The sequence below is a fragment of the Elephas maximus genome, chromosome 1 (genome assembly GCF_024166365.1).
Source record: "Elephas maximus indicus isolate mEleMax1 chromosome 1, mEleMax1 primary haplotype, whole genome shotgun sequence".
In the NCBI taxonomy this organism is placed as follows: Eukaryota; Metazoa; Chordata; class Mammalia; order Proboscidea; family Elephantidae; genus Elephas; species Elephas maximus.
In genome coordinates this window covers 97844491-97865459 of record NC_064819.1, presented here as the reverse complement: position 1 = coordinate 97865459, position 20969 = coordinate 97844491, and the positions used below count along the sequence as shown (strand labels likewise).

At 43.2% G+C, this 20969-nt stretch overlaps 1 protein-coding gene across 15 annotated transcripts in view; it reads right to left on the bottom strand.

Annotated features, from left to right (window-relative positions):
• Positions 1-20969, bottom strand: part of ANKS1A (ankyrin repeat and sterile alpha motif domain containing 1A) — a 201045-nt gene that overhangs the window by 101089 nt on the left and 78987 nt on the right. For 5 of the 15 annotated variants that reach the window (XM_049889300.1, XM_049889257.1, XM_049889383.1 and 2 more), the window contains 7 exons: positions 13123-13419; positions 12287-12362; positions 11895-11996; positions 11688-11789; positions 9891-10081; positions 5925-6017; positions 337-457 (listed from right to left, as the gene is read on the bottom strand). In XM_049889300.1, the coding sequence (XP_049745257.1) occupies positions 337-457; positions 5925-6017; positions 9891-10081; positions 11688-11789; positions 11895-11996; positions 12287-12362; positions 13123-13419 (982 nt within the window). Of the gene's footprint in view, positions 1-336; positions 458-5924; positions 6018-9371; positions 9378-9415; positions 9422-9503; positions 9510-9591; positions 9598-9679; positions 9686-9723; positions 9730-9767; positions 9774-9811; positions 9818-9890; positions 10082-11687; positions 11790-11894; positions 11997-12286; positions 12363-13122; positions 13420-20969 lie in introns of those variants that run through there. The other 10 variants (XM_049889470.1, XM_049889625.1, XM_049889746.1 and 7 more) reach the window with 10 other exon arrangements.

Here is a 20969-nt window from a genome sequence, read left to right as displayed (position 1 = left end):
TTTTTCCACAGCATTAAATTGAGGGCTTACGATTTGAGACCCCAAGTTTCAATCTCTGCCACAGGGCTGGTGGTCTCTCTTTCCACAGTTATCACCTAGTTCTGACTCTACCTTTTTCTTGTGTGGAAAGGTGGCAAGCCAATTCCTCAGGGCATACAGTTCATACAGAATTGAAGATGAACAACCCAAATACACCTACCACCCCAGACTGCCATGAAACCCAGCTGCCTCATCCCAAGGAACATCATAGCTACAGCATTGTCACTTTCCACCCAGAATCACAAACTTTTAAAATCCTTTTGGAGCTGTTTCTGCAGGGGTGGGGGTGGGATGTACCTTTTGGTCTTCCATCCACTGACACCAGCTTCTTTGTTTCTGCTGTTAGCAGCAGCTCATAAGGGTGCTCATCCTCGTTCCTGGCTGCACTCCCCTGGCTCCTGGGTCTCATGGCCAGGATCTGAGAGAAAGAAACACCACAGGACTTCTCACGTAGGTGACTAATACCAACACAAGTTGTGTTAAATGCATTCCAAATTATTGGCTCCTTTTTCATTTGAGAGAAAGGGAATAATTCGAGTGTGTCACACAGAATCACAACTGTCCAGCTCTTTTCTGGATATACAACTGAACCTCAAATCTCAATGGCCTTGGATTAGAGTGTTCCCCTTTCCTTATCTCATCTTATTCTTCCAAAAACTATATATCAAATCCAAGATCCTTCCTTCCCTTGCCTCTCCCCACCTCCACAGGGCTCTGCATGATCTCTTCTTTGTGGATAATGCTTTCCAAGCATTTTTTAATGATGATGCATCATAAGGCCTTCTTTCCTCAAGTTTCTTTTCTAATACGCACCAAACAAAAACCCAAACCAAACTCATTGCCGTTGAGTTGATTCCGACTCATAGTGGCCCTACAGGACACAGCAGAACTGCCCCATAGGGTTTCCAAAGAGCACCTGGTGGATTCGAACTGCTGACCTTTTGGTTAGCAGCCATAGCTCTTAACCACTAGGCCACCAGGGTTTCCAATATGCACACTTACTACCAAATGGCTGTAATCCTTCCCATCTTCTCAAAAGTGAATCAAAATGACCTCTGACTGACTCTCAATGCTCCCTATTTACTAGAAACAAACCAAAACACCAAAAAAACTTGTTGCCATTGAGTCGATTCTGACTCATAGTGACCCTATAGGATAGAATCGAGCTGCCCCATAGGGTTTCTGAGCAGCGGCTAGTAGATTTGAACTGCTGACCGTTTTGGTCAGTAGCCATATCTCTTAATACTGCACCACTGGGGCTTGTTAGCTAGTGGTCTGTAAATCCTTCTCTATTTTTGTGAGCCTTTCTTCAGATGTCCTGGGAGTTATAGGGAAAGGTTTCCCAAAAGCTGGCTTCCTGCCACATTTATGATAATACAGTTTTAAATTCTACTGATCTCTGTTCTGAAAAAAGTCAAGTGGATAGGTAGCATGAATTTCAGTGGAGAAAAAGCAGCTCTGTCCACTGAGAAATCCCTAATCTAAGTGGCCAAACGTCCCTGATGAATTGACTGGATCAGAACTAGCTCCTACGCCTGGTGGCCACAGCTAGTCACCGTAGCAGAGTAGCCAAGCTTCCCCTTGAACCAAGCCAGAAACACAATTAGTGCCACAGCTACACTGGGAGGGAGAATGGAGACCCTTGCTTTAGCGGATAACTTTGGCACATTTGCCCTAAGAATCCAGTGTGTTTCACAAACAAGTTAAGAAAAATCATATGCCAGATATTAGGAAAGCAAAGCAAAGAACAGAATTTCTTCTTGAGCAGCTTAGCTAGGACAAGTAACATATTATGAGCATGAGGTGACATTCCTGATTCCATCTAACAAATAACAGCACACTACAAACGTGATTCCCTAGCAACATACACAGAGAAACCCCCCTCAATGCTGACATATCCCAGGGCTCACTGGAAACACGTCAGGTTTATAATTCATCAGTTTCGCTTTTTCGAAGGCATAGCTCCCTGTGTTATGGCCTAATGAGAGAACAAGGACTCTGGCATCCTCAGACTAAATGAGAACAGCAGCGCCTGCGTGCTAACAAGGCTGCCAGTCTAAAGCCAGAATGATAGCCTCTTTCCAAAATTCTGCTCAGCACAGCAGGAACCTCTACTTACTGCATGCCACCTGGAAGCTAAAAGCTCTTTCATCACAATAAGCTGTTTGCCTGTACTACTTATTCCTTTCTCCTCTTCATAGGAGCACAATTAAGAGAACAAAGAGCAACTATTAAGAAGTTCACACAGTGTCAACTTAATACCACAGGCTGTCCAGACAGGAATTTGTGTCATGCATGTTTACACACCCACGGCTACCACTTACGCAGTGCCTTGGAAACCTGATTCCGTGAGCGTTCTGCATACAGCAGCGGCTCTCACACAGCCCCATACGTGCTTCACTGAGAGATACTGGACATCCATGTCCAGCCTCTAACATCCTTTCTTCTCCAACAGGACAGGGCTGAAGACTCCCATCTGGGCTCTCTACCAGACACATCGGGCCTGTACTCACTATATGCCTGGTTCTCATGCAGGGTGACTGGAAGCCAAGAACCGTCAAATGTCAGAGCTGAAAGAGACCCAAACCCTTACAGCCACAGCTACAGAGCACCTGGGTCCAGCCCCTCCTTTTTGCAGTTGATGAAACTCAGCACCCAGAGCGACCTAGGGACTTGTCCAAGGTCACCCAGGGAGCTCGTGGCAGAGCCATGGCCATAAAACTCAGTTCTGATTCAGGATCAGAATGGGAAGTATGATTTCTCCATTCAATCTGAAACCCTTTCCCTCCTCAGACGTCTAGAGTTCCCTGCTTGTAACCTAGACTGTACGTGGGGTGGTCCTTTTCTCTTGGTCCTGGCCCGTACCAGCTATAAGATTAACATTTTACAATAAAGCAATAAACTGCTTCTCTTCGAGTCTTCCTAGCTCCCATCCGAGAAGCCCCGTGCCAGAGTGAATATGGCAATAACTGATTTTTAACAGACAGTATTTTGTTCTTTACTAAATTACTCCTTAATCTTTTTCCCCCATTTCTCCAGGGCTGGCAATAAATCAAATCTGAAAAAATTATATACTCTGCTATGTGGAAAGCAACATTTCTGCTGCAGAGAAAAGCTACTGACAGTCAGCGCCTAACAGTGACCAATGGAATAGCCAGCTGGGGTGTGGGTTGCTTTCTGGGAAGAGACGCCATGGCAGCTGCAATTGCCCAGGAATGCTCGGCACTTGTGAGCAAAGACCACAGTCAATCCTGATGCAGCCAGTTGCCCATTCTGTGGGGGCAAAAACATCTAAATAGCACGCGTGCATGTGCATGTGTATGTGCGCGTGCACACGTGTGTATGTAATTTTTAAGCCAGTTTCATGATCTGGTCATTTACTTGGATAAGTTCTCCTGGAGCCAGGTATACTCCAGCTTCCCTTAACAGCTTCTAAGGGTCATCTGACAATGACAAGCTTCAGGAATAGAGACATGAACATTGGGGCAGATTGCTTGCCAAATACAAAAATCTAAACTCTGATGAAGCCCATGCCTCCTGAGATCTGAGGTTTAGATACTAAAGCTTTGAGAGTATAAGAAATAAAGGTGGCGAAGACTAGAGTCCAAAAAAAAAAAAATTTTTTTTTTTAAATCCACTTTTGAAGAAGGCTTATTCATTCAGACTATAGCACACAAACAAAATCTGCCTGGATCATTACAAAGTATAATGACCCAGGCCACATCACCTCCATATTTACGTACCTATACCAAAACCAAACCCATTGCCATTAAGTCGATTCCGACCCATAGTGACCCTATAGGACAGAGTAGAACTGCCCCACAGGGTTTCCAAGGAGCAGCTGGTAGATTCTAACCGCTGACCTTTTGGTTAGCAGCTGTAGCACTTAACCACTGTGCTACCAGGGCTACCATATACCTATAAAAAACCAAAACCAAACCTGTTGCCACAGAGCTGAATCCAACTCATGGTGACCCTATAGGACAGAGTAGGACTGCTCCATAGAACTTCTAAGGAGTGCCTGGTGGATATGAACTGCCAACTTTTTGGTTAGTAGCCGTAGCTTTTAACCACCAGCCACCAGGGTTTCTACCAAGTGCCTATAATCACCACTAATCAGTCAGGATTTGCAGTCTTCCAAATGCTAACTATGCTGGTCCAATTGACCCAGGATTCCCTGGTATTCAGAAGCAAATTCTAGAAGATACCTCAGACAGAGTCTCCATCCAGGAGACTAATATGGAGATTTTTCCCCTACCTCTTGACACTGTGTAGCTGCCAAATCGTATACTTTAGAAAGCCTTGAGAGAATAGAAATTCCTTTTATCATTATTAATTAGGTGTCTTCGAGTTGATTGCAACTCACAGCAATACCATGTGACAGAGTAGAGCTGCGCCATAGGGTTTTCTAGGCTATAATCTTTACAGGAGCAGATTGCCAGGTCTTTCTCCCATGGAGCTGCTGGGAGAGTTCAAAACCATCAACCTCTTGGTTGGCAGCCAAGCACTTAACCATTCTGTTATTGCCAAACCGTATGCTTTAGAAAGCCTTGGGAGAACAGAAACTCCTGGTCTTCCAATATTTCTTTAACAGCCTTGCCCTTATCCTCGGGCATTAGAATTTTAATCTAAGTCCTTGTTAAAGCAGCACACAGAGCTTTTACAGAGGTTTAGCCCTAACTGAAAATGCTCTCCATTATTAGGTTTCTTCTTGTAAAAAAGGAGTATTGAAGCAAACTTCCATTTACATAAAAACATGTAGGATTTACTATAGGCACTTGTATCTACTGGCAATGTGTTATTACCCAAGGGGCTGCATTTCCAAAGACCCCTTAGTTGAGGCACGATAATAAGCACTTTGTAATTGAGGGAGAGAAAGATATAAGGACAGAATTTGTATCTAGCAAAGAAATCTTATCTCTAACACTGACTTTTACATTTTTAAAGTGGCTTCCTTGTATTTATTCATTGTATTAAATGAAAGCCATCCTTCTGGTTCCATGTGTTTATATTGAATAATATAACTGTGTCACTAGATGGTCCATGGCAATACTATAAAAAACAACTAATTTTGACTTCCAGGGATAAAGTAATGAGATTTAATTACCTGGTTTATATTAGCTGATTTTTAAATTATTATTATTAAAGAAAACAACTACTGAAATTATGTAATATTTTGAGTGCTCAATGAATACATTTTCTGAATGGTAGAAAGTGCTAAGGGAGCATTCTGAAGATGAAAGATTAAGAAAACTCTGATTTTCTTCATATACCTAAGTGAGGAGGTTGAGTTATTTGCCCAATGATGAAATTTCGTTTCTTAAAAAAGTGGACTGTTCTTGTCAATAATCTTTGATCTTTCCCCCTCAATTCATGACTCCTATTTCTTTTCTAATTGAGTCATGACATTTCCCATGTTTGCCTTGGTGTAGATTCTTCATGTGAAATGAACAAGGGAAAATGGGAAAACCGAAATAAGATGTTTGAGAGAGAACCACCAAGTTTGGTACTATGGCAGTGTCTAGAGAACAGGGATCGGGAGATAGTCTATACTGCACTATGTATCAAAAGATAACACAGGTACAAAAGCAAAAATGAGACTGTTTAGCTCATTGGAGCCTGGAGAAAACATGCACGTTCTAATTTCCACATCATAAGGTAGATCAATAATTGGCCTGTCTGCTATAGATCTATATTAAAATTCTTTGTTTAGTACTTTTGAAGGAGTCTGAACCATCTTGCTCCAGGTTACTGATACGTACAAATTTACGACAAATTAACTAATCCAAAGAGGTACTAAGAAAACGAGAAAGCAAAGAAGCACACAGTGATGCACTTTCCAACAATCTCATATTTCAGTGATGGGAATAAACTCAACCCTCTACCTCAGGAGCTGTCAAGGGCAAATACTTCTTATCCGCTCGGTCTTCCTCCTCTTCATCGGGCGGTGGCTTTGCTGGAGGCGGTGGACGTTCCCTCTGCAGAAGAGAAAGAAGTACTTCATCTCTTTCTACAAGTATCTAACTTTTTGGTTTACCCTCATCTTAGCCCTTGGAAATTAAAAACAAGAGTGTAAAGAACTCCCCTGGGAGACTACAAATGGAGAACCCTGCACACACATACACAATTAGCAGGCTCTTTGGTTTTTGATGTTTGTAGCAGACATCATAAACTCTTCTTTCAGATCCTAAACCATGGGAAGAAATGCCAATACTGATAACACATGACTGTCTTGTTAGAAAATGCCCTTCATAATACTGATATATAAGACTGTAGTATAGAAAAATCAATGGCTCAATTTTTAGTCTACTCTAAAAAGAGGAAACACCAAGTTCAAAGAATCAATTTATCAAATAGTTCTAACAAACCAGTCATTGAGCTTATCCTGAAGAGGATACTTCAATTTCTGCCCAAACTTTAATGCTCTGATACCAGTCTATCTCCATTTACTAGCAAAAAGTTCAGAACTAGTCTCTAACCTTGGTCACCTCCTTCAATGGTACCTATTATATACCATATACCATTAGCATATGAAAACCCTATTTCATCTAAGTCCATTTTAAAATGGAACACATGTTAGTTGTCTTCCTTAGAGCAGGAGTTGGCAAGGTTTTTCTTAAAGGGTGACGTAAAAAATATTTCAGGCTTTGCAGGCCATTCAGTCTCTGTCACAACTACTCAGCTTTGCTGTTGTAACACAAAAGTGGCCATAGACAATACGTAAATGAACGAGTGTGGCTGCAGTCCAATAAACTGTAGTTAAAAAAAACAGGCTGTCGTTCGTGGGCCCTAGTTCATCAAGCCATGCTCTAAAGCAAAAAACTCACTGAAGAGGGGCACTAAATTAGTTAGACCATGAGTAGACAACTTCAGGGATACACAGAAGTACCTTGGTGAAGGACACCTGAAAGCTAACAACTGAAGAGATCTGCCATTGTACCTGTAGCACCTTTGGCATCTTTTACATTCCAAAGCCCTATTCATGCTTGATAATCCTACCAGGAGGGAGTTGGCCTACAGGATCATCCCTGGCTTATAGGTTAGTTTACTGTGTTGTTGGAACAGGAGTATTTCTGAAAGCCAGAGTGGAGATGAGTGCTGAATTATGTGAAAGTCCCAGAGAAATCTGCAAGGCAGGATGCTTTTTGGTAAGCTGGCCATTCCCATAGACCCTGGAACTGGACCAATGTCCAATAACAACACCTTCAAAACAGGTGCTATTTTCATGCCAAACAAAGCTACTTAGATCAGATTTCCCATTAAGCCCCACTTTTCCCACCCTGCTTTGCTCCGGAAGTGCAGAACAAGCCTGACTGCAGCATCACCTTGTAAGGAAGGGCACAGCAAAAGGAGCAGGCTCATATCTGCCACCAGCAAATCCACTAGAGGGAAAACACAACACAACAACAACATGGACCTAACCTAGAAACCTTCTCAAGGCTGAGAACCTAGAAAAAACATTCATTGAAGAACTGACCACCAAGGACACTCGAAGGAAAGCAAAGCGTCCACAAGCCTCCTTTTTTCTTTGGGCCCAGGGCCTGGAAGTACGGGGCTGATTTATACATACCATATGTACATTGTATCTACCAAAATATAGATAAGTCCCTTGGCCACGCAGTTAATTACCACGGAACAGGAAGATAGCAGAGTCACAATAAAACCAAAACCAAACCCGTTGCCATCGAGTCAATTCCGACTCATAGAGACTCAATAGGACAGAGCAGAACTGTCCCATTGGGTTTCCAAGGAGCGGCTGGTGGATTCGAACTGCCGAATCCACTAGCTTTTAACCACTGCGCCACTGGGGCTCCACAGTTACAAAAGACACAAATAAATGACAGAGCATGCACCTCAAGATGCGTCAGTTTCTACTTAAAAAAAAAGCAGGACCATAAAATACTAGATTCCTAGAGCAGGGTGGAACAAAGAGACTTCTGTCAATCAGTGGCTAAGCCCCCAGCAACTTGGTTATTCGTAGCTTGCTTCAGTAACCCTGTGCTGCTTCTTGCAAAGGCTCTAGCTCCCCCTAATGGGCATCACCTGTAAGTAGCACTTAAAGCAAAGCCTTGCCCCATAGCTTGGTTTGCCTAATCCATTTATGCTTAACAATGAAAGAAATGAAATGAACTAGCTCTGTCTACTATGCTAGTGGTGCTTGACATACATACTTGCTTCACCACTCACAAGGAGTTTTGTCACAGTTCCTGAAAACACCTACCCTGCTGGGCTACTACAAGACTGACGAGTCTTTCCAAAGTTCATATAAAAACACTGAGCTACTCTAGGGCAGGGCAGAGCAAAGTCTACCAAAAAGAACACTCCAAAAAACACCAGGCCATTCACAGTACACACGTGAAAAATCCAAGGACTCCCTTTCAGCCAAAGGATCACTAAAATGGCCATAAGCCAGATTCAGACCAAAGGGAAAGGACAACGGGAAGAAATAACATATGGCTGAAAACGTGCCTCAAGGTGGGATTATCACTAGGATCTTGTTAGCACGATGGCTGGATTGGCTCAAACCTCAAATTATTGTGCTTAGCAACACAGAAGGGAGGGTAAATGCGACCAGTGATTCAGGCCTAGGCTCACGGTATAACTCTGGGAGAGAAAGAGGGGGCGGAACGTACAAATCTGGAAGTAGAAGCAAATACCAGAGAATGAATCAGTAAGATGGGAAGGTGGCCCCAAGAAGGAAAATTTCAGTGTTCTGTTCATTCTATTATTTCAATGGCTAGAAGGGTTATGACTGGATAAAAATAGGAACTCCACAAATGAATACAAATGATGTCTGATTAAACCTTGTTACAACCCTGCTGAATATGGAACTTGTCAAAATCCAAATGGATGATCCCTTCAGGACAAATCAAAGTTGAGTGTGTACTCAGAGCAGACAGGGACTTATTTCAGCCAGCTTTCACTGTAGGAACTGCTCACCAGACAGAAAACAAACAATATATATACCTAGACCCCAAAGACAGGAGCAGCACTAATGCTAAACAGAAATAGAAAACTAAGGCTAAATATAAAGAAAATTTTTCATTTGCTCTAAAGTAAAAAAATAATGGAAAGATGCAACTGGTTGTACTAACACCGGAAGAACTGAAATTGTACCTCAATACGATCTGCTATAGTTTTACCCCACTGAGCAAGAGAAAGATGTGGCAGAGCCCCCCGGAGAAGGGCATGCTGATCCACGTCTGAAATGCCAGCCAGCACTAGGGGTCACAGTGCCTCTTCCCAGTGACTGCTGCAGCCCAGGCCAAGCCAGCCAACACACACTCAATACGCGAGGAGGGTTATGACCCCAGGCCACATACAGGCCTCACCCCAGCAGCGTTCACTCCCACCCCAGGACACATACAGGCCTCACCCCAGCAGCGTTCACTCCCACCCCAGGCCACATACAGGCCTCACCCCAGCAGCATTCACTCCCACCCCAGGCCACATACAGGCCTCACCCCAGCAGCGTTCACTCCCACCCCAGGACACATACAGGCCTCACCCCAGCAGCATTCACTCCCACCCCAGGCCACATACAGGCCTCACCCCAGCAGCGTTCACTCCCACCCCAGGACACATACAGGCCTCACCGCAGCAGCGTTCACTCCCACCCCAGGCCACATACAGGCCTCACCCCAGCAGCGTTCACTCCCACCCCAGGCCACATACAGGCCTCACCCCAGCAGCGTTCACTCCCACCCCAGGACACATACAGGCCTCACCCCAGCAGCGTTCACTCCCACCCCAGGCCACATACAGGCCTCACCCCAGCAGCGTTCACTCCTATCCCAGGCCACATACACACCTCACCCCAGCAGCATTCATCCCTGCCCCAAGCCACATACAGGCCTCACCCCAGCAGCGTTTACTCCAGCCGCCTCCTTGGTCATGGAGTCTCGGTCAGACGATCGTCCGCTGGCCATGCTGTCCAATGAATAGCAGGAGACAGCATTGTACAGCGCCTCGTAGGGACCCTCTTCCTCAGCAGCTGTGTCAAAATCGATGATCAGTTCAGTTACCGCTTTCTCCACGTTACCTGATGAGGAGATTGGAGGGCAAGAGAGGAAATAAAAGCACCATCTTGGGTTCCAACCTCTGCAACAACCCGAAGTCCCCTTAGCAATCTGAGCTCAACGAACACTGTGTAACAAGAGTAGGAAAATTAATGGCTGCTTTGCTCCATGTACAGGAATAAAAGTTGAGGTTTCAGCTGCTCTTTATACCCTGAGATCTAAACAGATTTTTCTCTAATTCAATATGGAAAATCCTTTACATCTATAAGGGATACCACCCAAGACCTTTAAAAATCCCCAAATACCTTAATAACATGATAGGAGAAACTTAACCCATAAAATGTAGCAAAGTATAACTAAAAAACTTAAGTAATCCTTTATATTCTTAACAGGAGTTTCCCTGTGCTCAAGTAAAATGGAAGTCAGCAAAGCCTTTCTGGCCTGGTGGTCCTGTGCAGCTGCTTAGACTCACTCACTGGGTAACTATCAACCTCAGGGCACACAGGATCCAAATTTGTGTCCATGCAGAATTACCAATTATTATAGACCAAGATTCTCCAGGTTGCTTGCAAATAGTCTTAGTATGAATGTAAAATTCTTGAAAACTAAGAGCTTACTGAACTACTAATCCCATTCCTAGCATATTATGAGATCAAAGAAAAACTGTGTGTAGGGAGGCAGACAAGGACTCCACAGTAAAGACAGGAGGATGGGCACTTGTTAACACCCCTGCACGCCTAAGGAAAATCCTTTTCCCTTTTTAGTTTTTGGCTTTACCTTGTTTCTCTAGCCTTCTTTATTGTGATCCATATGAAGGGGAAGGTGTCAGTCAAACTTTACTTGGTCTTTGTTATTAATCACACCTAGGATCCAAAAGGCTACTCAATAAATCAGAAAAAGTGGATCCTGGTTAACGATGGCTAGAGAGGGCTTTCTAAGCTAGCATCAAGACCACATTTGTTGGCCAAACAATTATTACCAAAATCTGCCATATACATTATCTACCAACCAGATGACATACTCAATATTTACTGAGGACCAGCTATGCTCAAGACACTACAGTGTGTGTTAGAAAAAAAAAGGTTCACCAAGATTTGAATTAATATTGAGATCATCCTGTCTACTACACATCCCAAAAATAGATCTCATAGAGCCAGCTGTAAAAGTGGAGAAAAAAGGAAGAAAAAAGAGGTCCACAGCCACGGGCCCAAGCTATATCCAATAAAACTTCCCAAACCAAAGCCAAACCCACGGCAGCTGAGTCAGTTCCAACTCATAGCCAACCTATAGGATAAGGCAGAGCCACCCTATTGGGTTTCCTAGGCTGTAATCTTTACGGAAGCAGACTGTCACATCTTTCTCCCGAAGAGTAGCTGGTGGGTTTAAACTGCTGACCTTTTGGTTAACAGATGAGCGCTTTACCACTGTACCACCAGGGCTCTTTAAACTTCACATGGTTAGGAAAAAAAAAGAAGTTTGAATATGAACTTATCGAGTATCCCCAATCTCTTGAAATTTTTATTATTTAAATTCAGATTTTCCATTCTGCCAAAGAATGCTCAGCTCTTCCCACAGAGAGCTTCTTGCCCCTACCTCTGCCCCTTTACTGGCAGAGAAAAGCTACCTTACCCTGAGACCTCTGTGATAGGGAGTCCATATTGGAGATGAGAGGTAGTTGGGGTGTAGGGGTTTTATCTATCTCTTTTGTACTTCTTTTTCCAGTCATGTGATCTACATGGAAAGATTAAAAAAAAAAAAAAAAAGCTGCACCAAATGAAAATGCCTTGGCTTCACCAGTGTGCCCCTAGTGCCCCAGACAATGAGATGGACTGATACCTTCAATAAGTGCTGCTATCTGCTGGCTTTTTTGAGAAGGCAGTTCCCGGACGGTGTCTAGGGCGGTCAGTCCACGGTTATCTTTTATGTTGACATCAATTCCTAAAAAGGCACATCAGGGGGACCAGGAGAGTAAGCATTTTCAAACCAGCCTCAAAGAGGACCAAATTCCGGACACCTCATGCTCCCAGCAGCATAACCAACATTTTTCATCCAAAGCTCTTTCATCCAGCTATTCAAGAACAATCTGTACACTTGCAATCAACCATGAGAGACACACCTACACTGGGTCCAAATGCAGCCAGCAAAAGTCAACCCCCTGCAGGGAGACTAGGGAGAAACAATCCCAACCCTGGCATGCTGTGTAGACAAGAGCGCTGCCGACCTCTCACCTGCAGCCAGCAGGATTTGCACCACATCGGTCTTGCCAAACAAAGCAGCCTCATGCAAAGCACTGCCCTTCTCCGTCTGGAAAGCAAACGAGAATGCAGAGCAGGATGTCATCAGAACAGTGACCCAGGTTTGGCGTGGCTTCACATGACAGATGGGACGCAGACAAGAAGGGACAGGAAAACAAAATAAACCACACAAAGCCCTCTGTCATTATCTTTCCAACTTTTCTTGTATGGATTCCAAAAACCACAGTTGTGGCCCATTCATCAAGGCTGTTTGATGTGTCACCAGCAGGCCACACACGAATAACAGTTACTCTTGGAGCCACCTATTGGCACAACTCCACAAAATGCCACCTTCCTGGGTCAAAGGAATAGCGAGAAGAAAAGGACAAGGGAAGCAAAGCACCTTACTGTAAATGTGGTCTGGTCAATGTGAAGCCTTAAGGATGGTCATTCCTCTGAAGGAGGAGCTAACAGCGGAGGGAAACACTAAGGCTCCTGTCAGCAAACCAAGTTAATGAGACTTTTGAGGTGCTAAAAGGTGGCAGTGGGAACACATGTATAGGAAGATAATGAAACTTCTCTAACTTTGAGAGACAGTCCATAAGCACATCTTTTCAGGGTTTAATGCTGAAAAGAAAAGAAAAAAACCAGACTCACTTGAGGAGCTCATTTGTCTCTAAAGTTTCACGTTAAAATGGGTTAACAAATGGAAGCGGCTGAAACATGACGTGAAACGTGCTAAATAAGAACACAGCCCAGCAGCATGGTCCTTGTGCCTCTTCCAAAATGACTAAGTCCCTTGAGCCTGGGAGGGACATCCACCCTGCTACCTGGTAGTTGCTATCCATGCCAGCATCCAGGAGGACCTGGACCACGGCTTTGTGGCCATTCCTCGCTGCCAGGTGCAGAGGGGTGTGCTTCTTAGTGTTGCAGCTCAAGAGGTTGGGATGTGCGTTGAGGAGCATCTTCACCACCTCCAGTCTCCCGTAGAGTGCAGCCAGGTCCAGTGGCGTCTCAAATTTGTTGTTGCGCATGGTGGGGTCCGTTAGCTCCTCTAAGAGGACCTTCACCACCTCCGTGTGGCCGTACTGTGCTGCACAGTGCAGGGCCGTCTCGTTGTCATTGTTCTAAAGGGTTAATAAGCAGATCACATCAGAAAGGTGACTGGTAGACTGGCATATGACTGGACAAATACATGTAAAACCACTGGAATTTAAATGAGAGAAATAGCAGCAATACTTGGGGATTAATAAAAGTAAGTCGGAATCCAGACATACTCCCCTGCAAACAAGCCCGACTGCTCTAATTGTGCACATCCTCTGCTAGTTACTGCAAGAGGGGAGCAGTCATCTCCTACACATTTGCGGTCTCCTATGTGCTGTGAAGAAATTGTCTCCAGATTGTTAAGAGTGAACAAGGGAATGTAGCAGGCATCTGGTAGATGCCCTGTCATGGAAGAATGCCATAATATCACTACCATTGTTTCATTTTAAACTCCAACTGGTTTTACAACAATTTATAACTTATTCAAACTTGGGGTTCTGATTCTGCACTCGTTAACCACTCGTTCCCTTACACACAAGGTTTTTAAAGAATGTGTCATCTGTGTAGCTTCTTGCATGCAAATCAATAAGCCAACAATGAAAGTAACAGAGTAGGGCACCAAAAATCACTCTCAAGGTTATCAGCCAACAGCCACGTCCAGGGCAGGGAGATGCTTGGGCTCAGTTGCAGAGGAACATGGGACCCGGATGCTGCTCTGGGCCTACTCCGGAAGCCTGCACCCATCAATGCATGCAGTACCAACTTCATTAAAATGCAGCCAGCATGGGGAACTGTTTCTTATGTAAGAAAGATACAATTAGACACTGGAATGTTTTCTGTGAGAGGTGCAAAATATTTAAATCTGATATTGCCATCAATTCAAATTCACAACCTCATGGCCCTTGAATGCCAATTTTGTTTCAAACTAAAGGTAGCATCTGGGAGAACGTTGTGCTTTATCAACTATCACAAGCATAATGTTGGCCATTCCAATTATACCATTTCTTTTACTATTAATAATGTATGATACAGTTGAAATAAAGTAAATTTCCATGACCTCTCCTTTTTTAGAAGCTCTAACCAAAATAATTCTCCCACAAGATTTTTTAACCAAAATAATTCTCCCACAAGATTTTCAGATTCCTGAATTTACTCAGGAGGCCTCTGCCACTTTGGGGCAAAAAACTTAAGAGCAGGTATGCCCATCAAGTCAGTATTTTGCACCTTTCAGCGATCAAATGGTAAAAATGAAATGTTTCTACAATTGTTTTAATTCTATTAATGATGATAAAAGTAACAGGCTAGGAGTTACCCAACCACGCATGCAATTCCATCTGCTTTTGATCTGATATTTGACTGCATCATTTTTTCCAGCTACACCAAGTATACCAGAAAGATCCAGAGATGCTGGGAGCAAGGGCTCAAGGCCAGAGTGACAGCAACAAAAATTCAAAAAATGAAATAAGGGCAGAAAAAGTGGTAGCAGGAGTCACATGCAAAGATAAATGTACACAGGTAAACAGAGGAAGCAACATGGAATTCAAACACAGCCCAAGGAAAGCAGATGCTGAGAAAGTGCAGACAGTCGTCACTGGCCCCAGAACACAGCCAGGTAGCAATAGCCTCCTATGATACAACCTGGACCCAGGGAAAATTTCCATGTCAACCTAAAAGTTTGAAGGGAAGGGAAGAGCTGAGCAGAAAGCAAATTCCTGGGGTTCTCTGTGCCAATCAAATCATTTAGGGCCTCCCTTTGAAATGCCCCTTTCCTATTGAGCTATGGCTTAAGTTTCCTTAGCAAACTAAGAGCTGCCACTTTACTTTCTCATGATAATAATACAGCTATGTCAACAAAAACGCACAGAAGGTGTCTATAAAATGATTTTGAGGCAGAGTGGCAACCCAAACGAATTTAAGAAGATTGTTGGGGTTTTACATCTTAAGATTAGCATGACAGCAGGGGCCAAGAAAGTCAGCTTGTTCTTCTTAAAACTCCAATCCTGGAAAACTTTTATTTACTCTGAAGCAGATCTTGCTGTCTCTTTTATACCCAAGTTGTCTCCCAAAGTCAGAATAATTTGTCCTTGTTTGTTTAAAAAGCATGCCATTAGGGCCAGAAGAACTATAAAACTCTAAACTATCCACTAGAAAAAAAATACGACAGATCATCTCTATTTCCTTGTTTCCCAGAACTAAGGCAGCTGCTAGAAAGCTGCCTGGCTAAAGGCAAGGTCTTGATCACTACCAGGCAAATTCTCTGCCTTGTTTTATAAATGGTCTAACCATATCACTGCAGAAAGTTACCCTCATATTCACAGTGTAGGAAGCATCTTCCTTATGCCTCAGTCTCGCCAGATGTGGCATGGAAAAATAATGTTCTACTGTTCAACAGAGGCCATCACAATGAGCTCTGACTATCCTCTCCCCTTGGAGTCTGACAACTATCAGGGCAGGAAGTCACTAAGTGATGGATCTTGGGTTCACAAGGCAGGGAGGGATTCCAAGAAGATGCACAGATTCCTCACCATGTAGAATCTCTCCCTTTCACACCTTCCAAATCATACCACAGGTATTCATAACACCTCAAGAGTTCTCAGAATTATATTGCTATAAGTCTGGACTGAAGAAAATGTTTCCCCAAAGCCTTTTCACAAACTCTTCATTCCTACCCATTTGAGACCCACTTTCATTTTTTCTTGCTATGATCAGTGCTTCTAAGAAGAAAGGGATCCCTATGCATAGCCCTTACATCTGCAGACCTCACTCAATGTGTAAATCCATTATATACACACTGTACACCCACACATATACACATATACACATACCACAAGCAGCAGAAAGCCATACATAAACATTTTCATGGCCTTTCTCCTCTTGAAACTATTTCAGGAGGATTACCTCCCAGTGCTTAGATTACAGCTTGATTGCGTACTTGTCCATATTTGACAGATGCCTAAGTGAGGGACATGTGGACTATAGTTCTCTCCAACAACAATGGCATAGGGCCTAGAAACATACCACAAGTGAAGGAGAAAACTGTGTCTTTTGAGATGGAGAAGATGAGGGGAAATATGAGAACTGAATCCATAAAGTGGAAGTTCTAAAAGGCAGAACTCTGACAAACAGATGGAAGGTTTAGCAACGAAGATGTCAACCAAGCATAAGAAACCAATAATCCACAGAATCCAAAAAGAGGCTGCAAATCTGCTTGTTATTAGGAAAAATAAATAAAACAAGAGGTGGATGGCCTACCCGTCAGAGGACAGAGAGAGAAGGGCATTCCTACTTTGGGTGGAAAGTTGACCTAGATCAGTGTTCTCAAAAAGGCTACATCTTGGAATTACAGGGGGAACTTAAAATTATCTAGTACTAGGTCCTAATCCTGATTTTCCAAGGTAGCACTTCAGAGAGTAAGGATCAGGAAACTGTTCTTAAAAAGCTTCCCAACCTGGCAGTCAATAACTTAACCAAGCAGAGTCATCATTACCAAGATGACAACACAGGCCTTGGGATGTGATGCACCCAGGATAATACATGCATAATATCACTTCTATGGTATTTCTGCCAAAAATGTATAACCTGAATCTAATTGTGAAGAAACATCAGACGAACCCAGACTGAGGGACAGTCTACAAAACAACTGGCCCATGCTCTTAAAAAACGTCAGTGTCATGAAAGTTAAGAAAGGCCATGGAACGGTTCCAGATTAAAGAAGACTAAACAGACATGACAACCAAATGCAATGCAGTCCTGGATTGAGTCCTGGACTAGTGGAAAAATTGCTATAAAGGACATTATTGGAACAATGGTGAAATTTGAACATGGATTGTATATTAAAAAAACCAAACCCAGTGCTGTCGAGTCGATTCCAACTCATAGCGAGCCCATAGGACAGAGTAGAACTGCCCCATAGAGTTTCCAAGGAGCATCTGGTAGATTTGAACTGCCGACCCTTTGGTTAGCAGCCATAGCACTTCTCCACTATGCCACCAGGGTTTCCAGATGGTGTATTAGATAACTGTATTATATCAATGTTAGATTTTCTGAATTTGGTAACTGTATCGTGCTTATGTAAGGGAATGTCCTTGTTCTTAAAGAGACAGAAGTAAAGAATTTACGGTTAAAGATCATGATGTCCATGACTTATTCTTAAATGGCTTATTATCAGCAACAACAATTATGTACACACAAACACATATATATGTATACATGTATGTATACATAGAGAGAGAGAAAGCAAATATGGCAAAATGTTAACAAATTGTGAATCTAGGAGAAGAGTATACTGGAGCTCATTACATTATTCTTACGACTTTTCTGTAAATTAGAAATCTTTTTCAAAATAAAAAGATTTTGTAAAATTGTGACCCCCCAAAAAGATACGTTGAAGTCCTAACCCCTGCACTGGTGCATGTGACCTTTTTTGGAAAGGAAACAAGGGTTTTGGGTTGTGCTGAGAATGCAAAACCCTTCTTGAGGGAAGTAGGGTTTTTCTTTGCAAATGTCGTTGCAAATGGGTCCTATCCTAATTCCTTCTGAGTGGTCTTTTACAAAATAGAAGGACAGACCCCAGAAACAGAGACATACACAGGCAGAAGACAGCATAGGAGGATCTGTCTACAAGCCAAGAAAAGCCAATAAATGCTTGGGGCTACCAGAAATGGAAAGAAACAAAGAAGGATCTTCTCCTACAACAGAGCAGAGAGAGAGAGAACAGTCCTGCCTATGCCCTGAATTCCAACTTCTAAACTCCAGAGCTGTGAGATAACACATTTGTTCTTTAAAGCCTCCTACTTTGTGGTATTTTGTCATGGTAGCCCTAGAAAGCGAAGACATGGGGTTATTCTGATGCAGCCAGACAAGCTGATCAGCATTTGGATACAAGTGGTCTAGGTAATCTCCAGGTCCTTTCCAGCTCTAAGTCTGTAAATCCTTTGGAAATGGACAGAAAAACATATCTACCTAAAACTAATTTGACTATCGCTCATTTTATGATATACAGACTAAGTTAAAATCTTTTTAAAAGGGGTGAAATAACAGTTTTATTTTAACAGTTCTACCTTAGCTTGCTGAAAGTGAAGAGGAATTGAAGCACTTACTCGTGAAGATCAAAGACTACAGCCTTCAGTGTGGCTTACACTTCAACATAAAGAAAACAAAAATGCTCACAACTGGACCAATAAGCAAAATCATGAAAAACAGAGAAAATAATGAAGTTGTCAAGGATTTCATTTTACTTGGATCCACAATCAACAGCCATGGAAGCAGCAGTCAAGAAATCAAAAGACGCATTGCACTGGGCAAATCTGCTGTAAAGGACCTCTTCAAAGTGTTGAAAGACAAAGATGTCACTTTGAAGACTAAGGTACGCCTGACCCAAGCGATGGTATTTTCAGTCACCTCACATGCATCCAAAAGCTGGACAGTGAATATGGAAGACCAAAGAAGGGTTGATATCTTTGAATTACGGTGTTGGGGAAGAATATTGAATATACCATGGACTGCCAGAAGAGCGAACAAATCTATCTTGGAAAAAGTGCAGCGAGAATGTTCCTTAGAAGCAAGGATGGCAAGACTTCGTCTCATGTACTTTGGACATGTTATCCGGAGGGACCAATCCTTGGAGAAGGACATCATGCTTGGACATCAGCAAAAAAGAGGATGACCCTCAACAAAATGGATTGACACATGGCTGCAACAACTGGCTCAAGCATGAAGATGGTGCAAGACCAGGCAGCGTTTTGTTCTGTCGTACATGGGGTTACTATAAGTCGGAACGACTCAACAGTACCTAACGACAACCACCTTAGCAAAGGATGACTTAGATTTGGACTGGTTTATGCTGACTTTCTGCGGGGGTGGGGGGAAAAAAAACCAAACCTGTTGCCGTTGAGTTGATCCCAACTCATTGTGACCCTACAGGACAGAGTAAACTGCCCCCATCGAGTTTCCAAGGAGCAGCTGGTAGACTTGAACTGCCTACCTTTTGGTTAGCAGCTGAGCTCTTAATTTCTGAAAAAGGAAAGGTCCAAATGTTGAACAGGTACATCAAAGCTGATTTTAAAACTCCCTTTGCTCCCGGAAAAGGAATCTGAGATCTCTTAATTTCTACAGGTACCTGATAGGACCTAGCACTCAAATATAATTTAGTAAAACAATTCCTAGACATAGGCCAGGTCAATAAAAACCCAGGGTCAGAATAAAACCTAGGAAGGTAGATTTCAATCAGTTCAAGAAGGGTTTGCATTCTCAGCACAACCCCAACAGCTTTATCCCTTAATGCAGTCTGCATCATTTAGTCTTTCTGGGTGGAGAGGAAAGGCAAAGGGCAGAATTTCCAGAGAGTAGCATGTTCTTACTCCATTTAGACTAATTTTCTTCTATGCGTGCAAACTCAAGGGATAGGAAAATGTACTTTTAAGAACTAAAGTCTTGCCCTTTAATCAGAGCTTTATAACCTAAATAATCACTGAGTGGGAAAACAATCACTTCACAATCATGCCCACCCCTTCCCCCCTTCCCTTCCCTCCTCTCCCCTCCCTCCAAAGAACGTTGACTGGACTAAGTGAGCAATGTTTCATTACACTTCACTTACTGGTAACAACAGATTCCAAAATGCCTTTTCAGAAACACCACAGTATACACATCTTTTCAAATTAGGATCTCAAATAGTATTAGCTACCAGATGTCTTTTATTTAATGTACACTATTTTATTTAAACTCCAAAACAGCCCAGCAACATAGGTGGTAGTACCTCCTTTTACAGAAGAGGAAACTGAGGCTCTTGGAAATTAAGAAACTCACTCAAGACAAAAAAACCAATAAGCGGCAGCCCAGAATCCAATCCCACCCCCACGCCCCCAAAAATCAGAGATAGAGTACCTTCCTATTTTGAAAATTAGAAACAGAATTTTAAGAGTGGGCCAAAATAAAAGCTGATGCGTTCCACTAGCCCAGGTCAAACTGCTTCTCCACTGTGAAGGCCCAACAGCGGGAGAAAAGCTCCCACAGGGCCCGCCTCTGCCCGGCAGGTATGTACCTTCATCTGTTAAATCAGCATTTCACAAAGAAAGACATGAAATATCTGCCTTGTGTTTGGAAACACACACAAGAACCTTATGTTCCCCTTCTGTGAGGCAGCTGTATTGAGAGCAAGTGAAAGAGGGCTATGTGGATAATGCAGTGACTCAACCAAACTCCAGGCTGTTGCCAAAAAGCAAACCTCATCCAAATAAGAGCTCTGATCAAAAATGGCAGGCGACAGCACTGAGGTAAGAGGCTACCACCACCACCCAACCGACAAGGCTTGAAGTAGTGAAGGCCTGAGGGGTGGAGAGGCCAGCAGGGCTACGTGCTCTTCACCAGGCCCATCAGGCCACTGCCTACCCCAGCCTCTCAGGAAGGGAGACTCAAGGCAAGTGCCTGCTTTGTCCTGCAATATCATCTCCTATTTCACAGTCCTTCTGAGAGTCAAAAGTTGCCAAGCAGATAGAGAAGCTACCAGCTGGGGAGAAATGCACAAACTCAAAAGAGTGAGAGGGGAATGGCAAGAGACAGCCTTTAAAAGGGTAAAAAGGAGTCACCTGTGCTCCTTTCCCCACACCTCCACCACAAGCTATCGAAACTGGAAAGA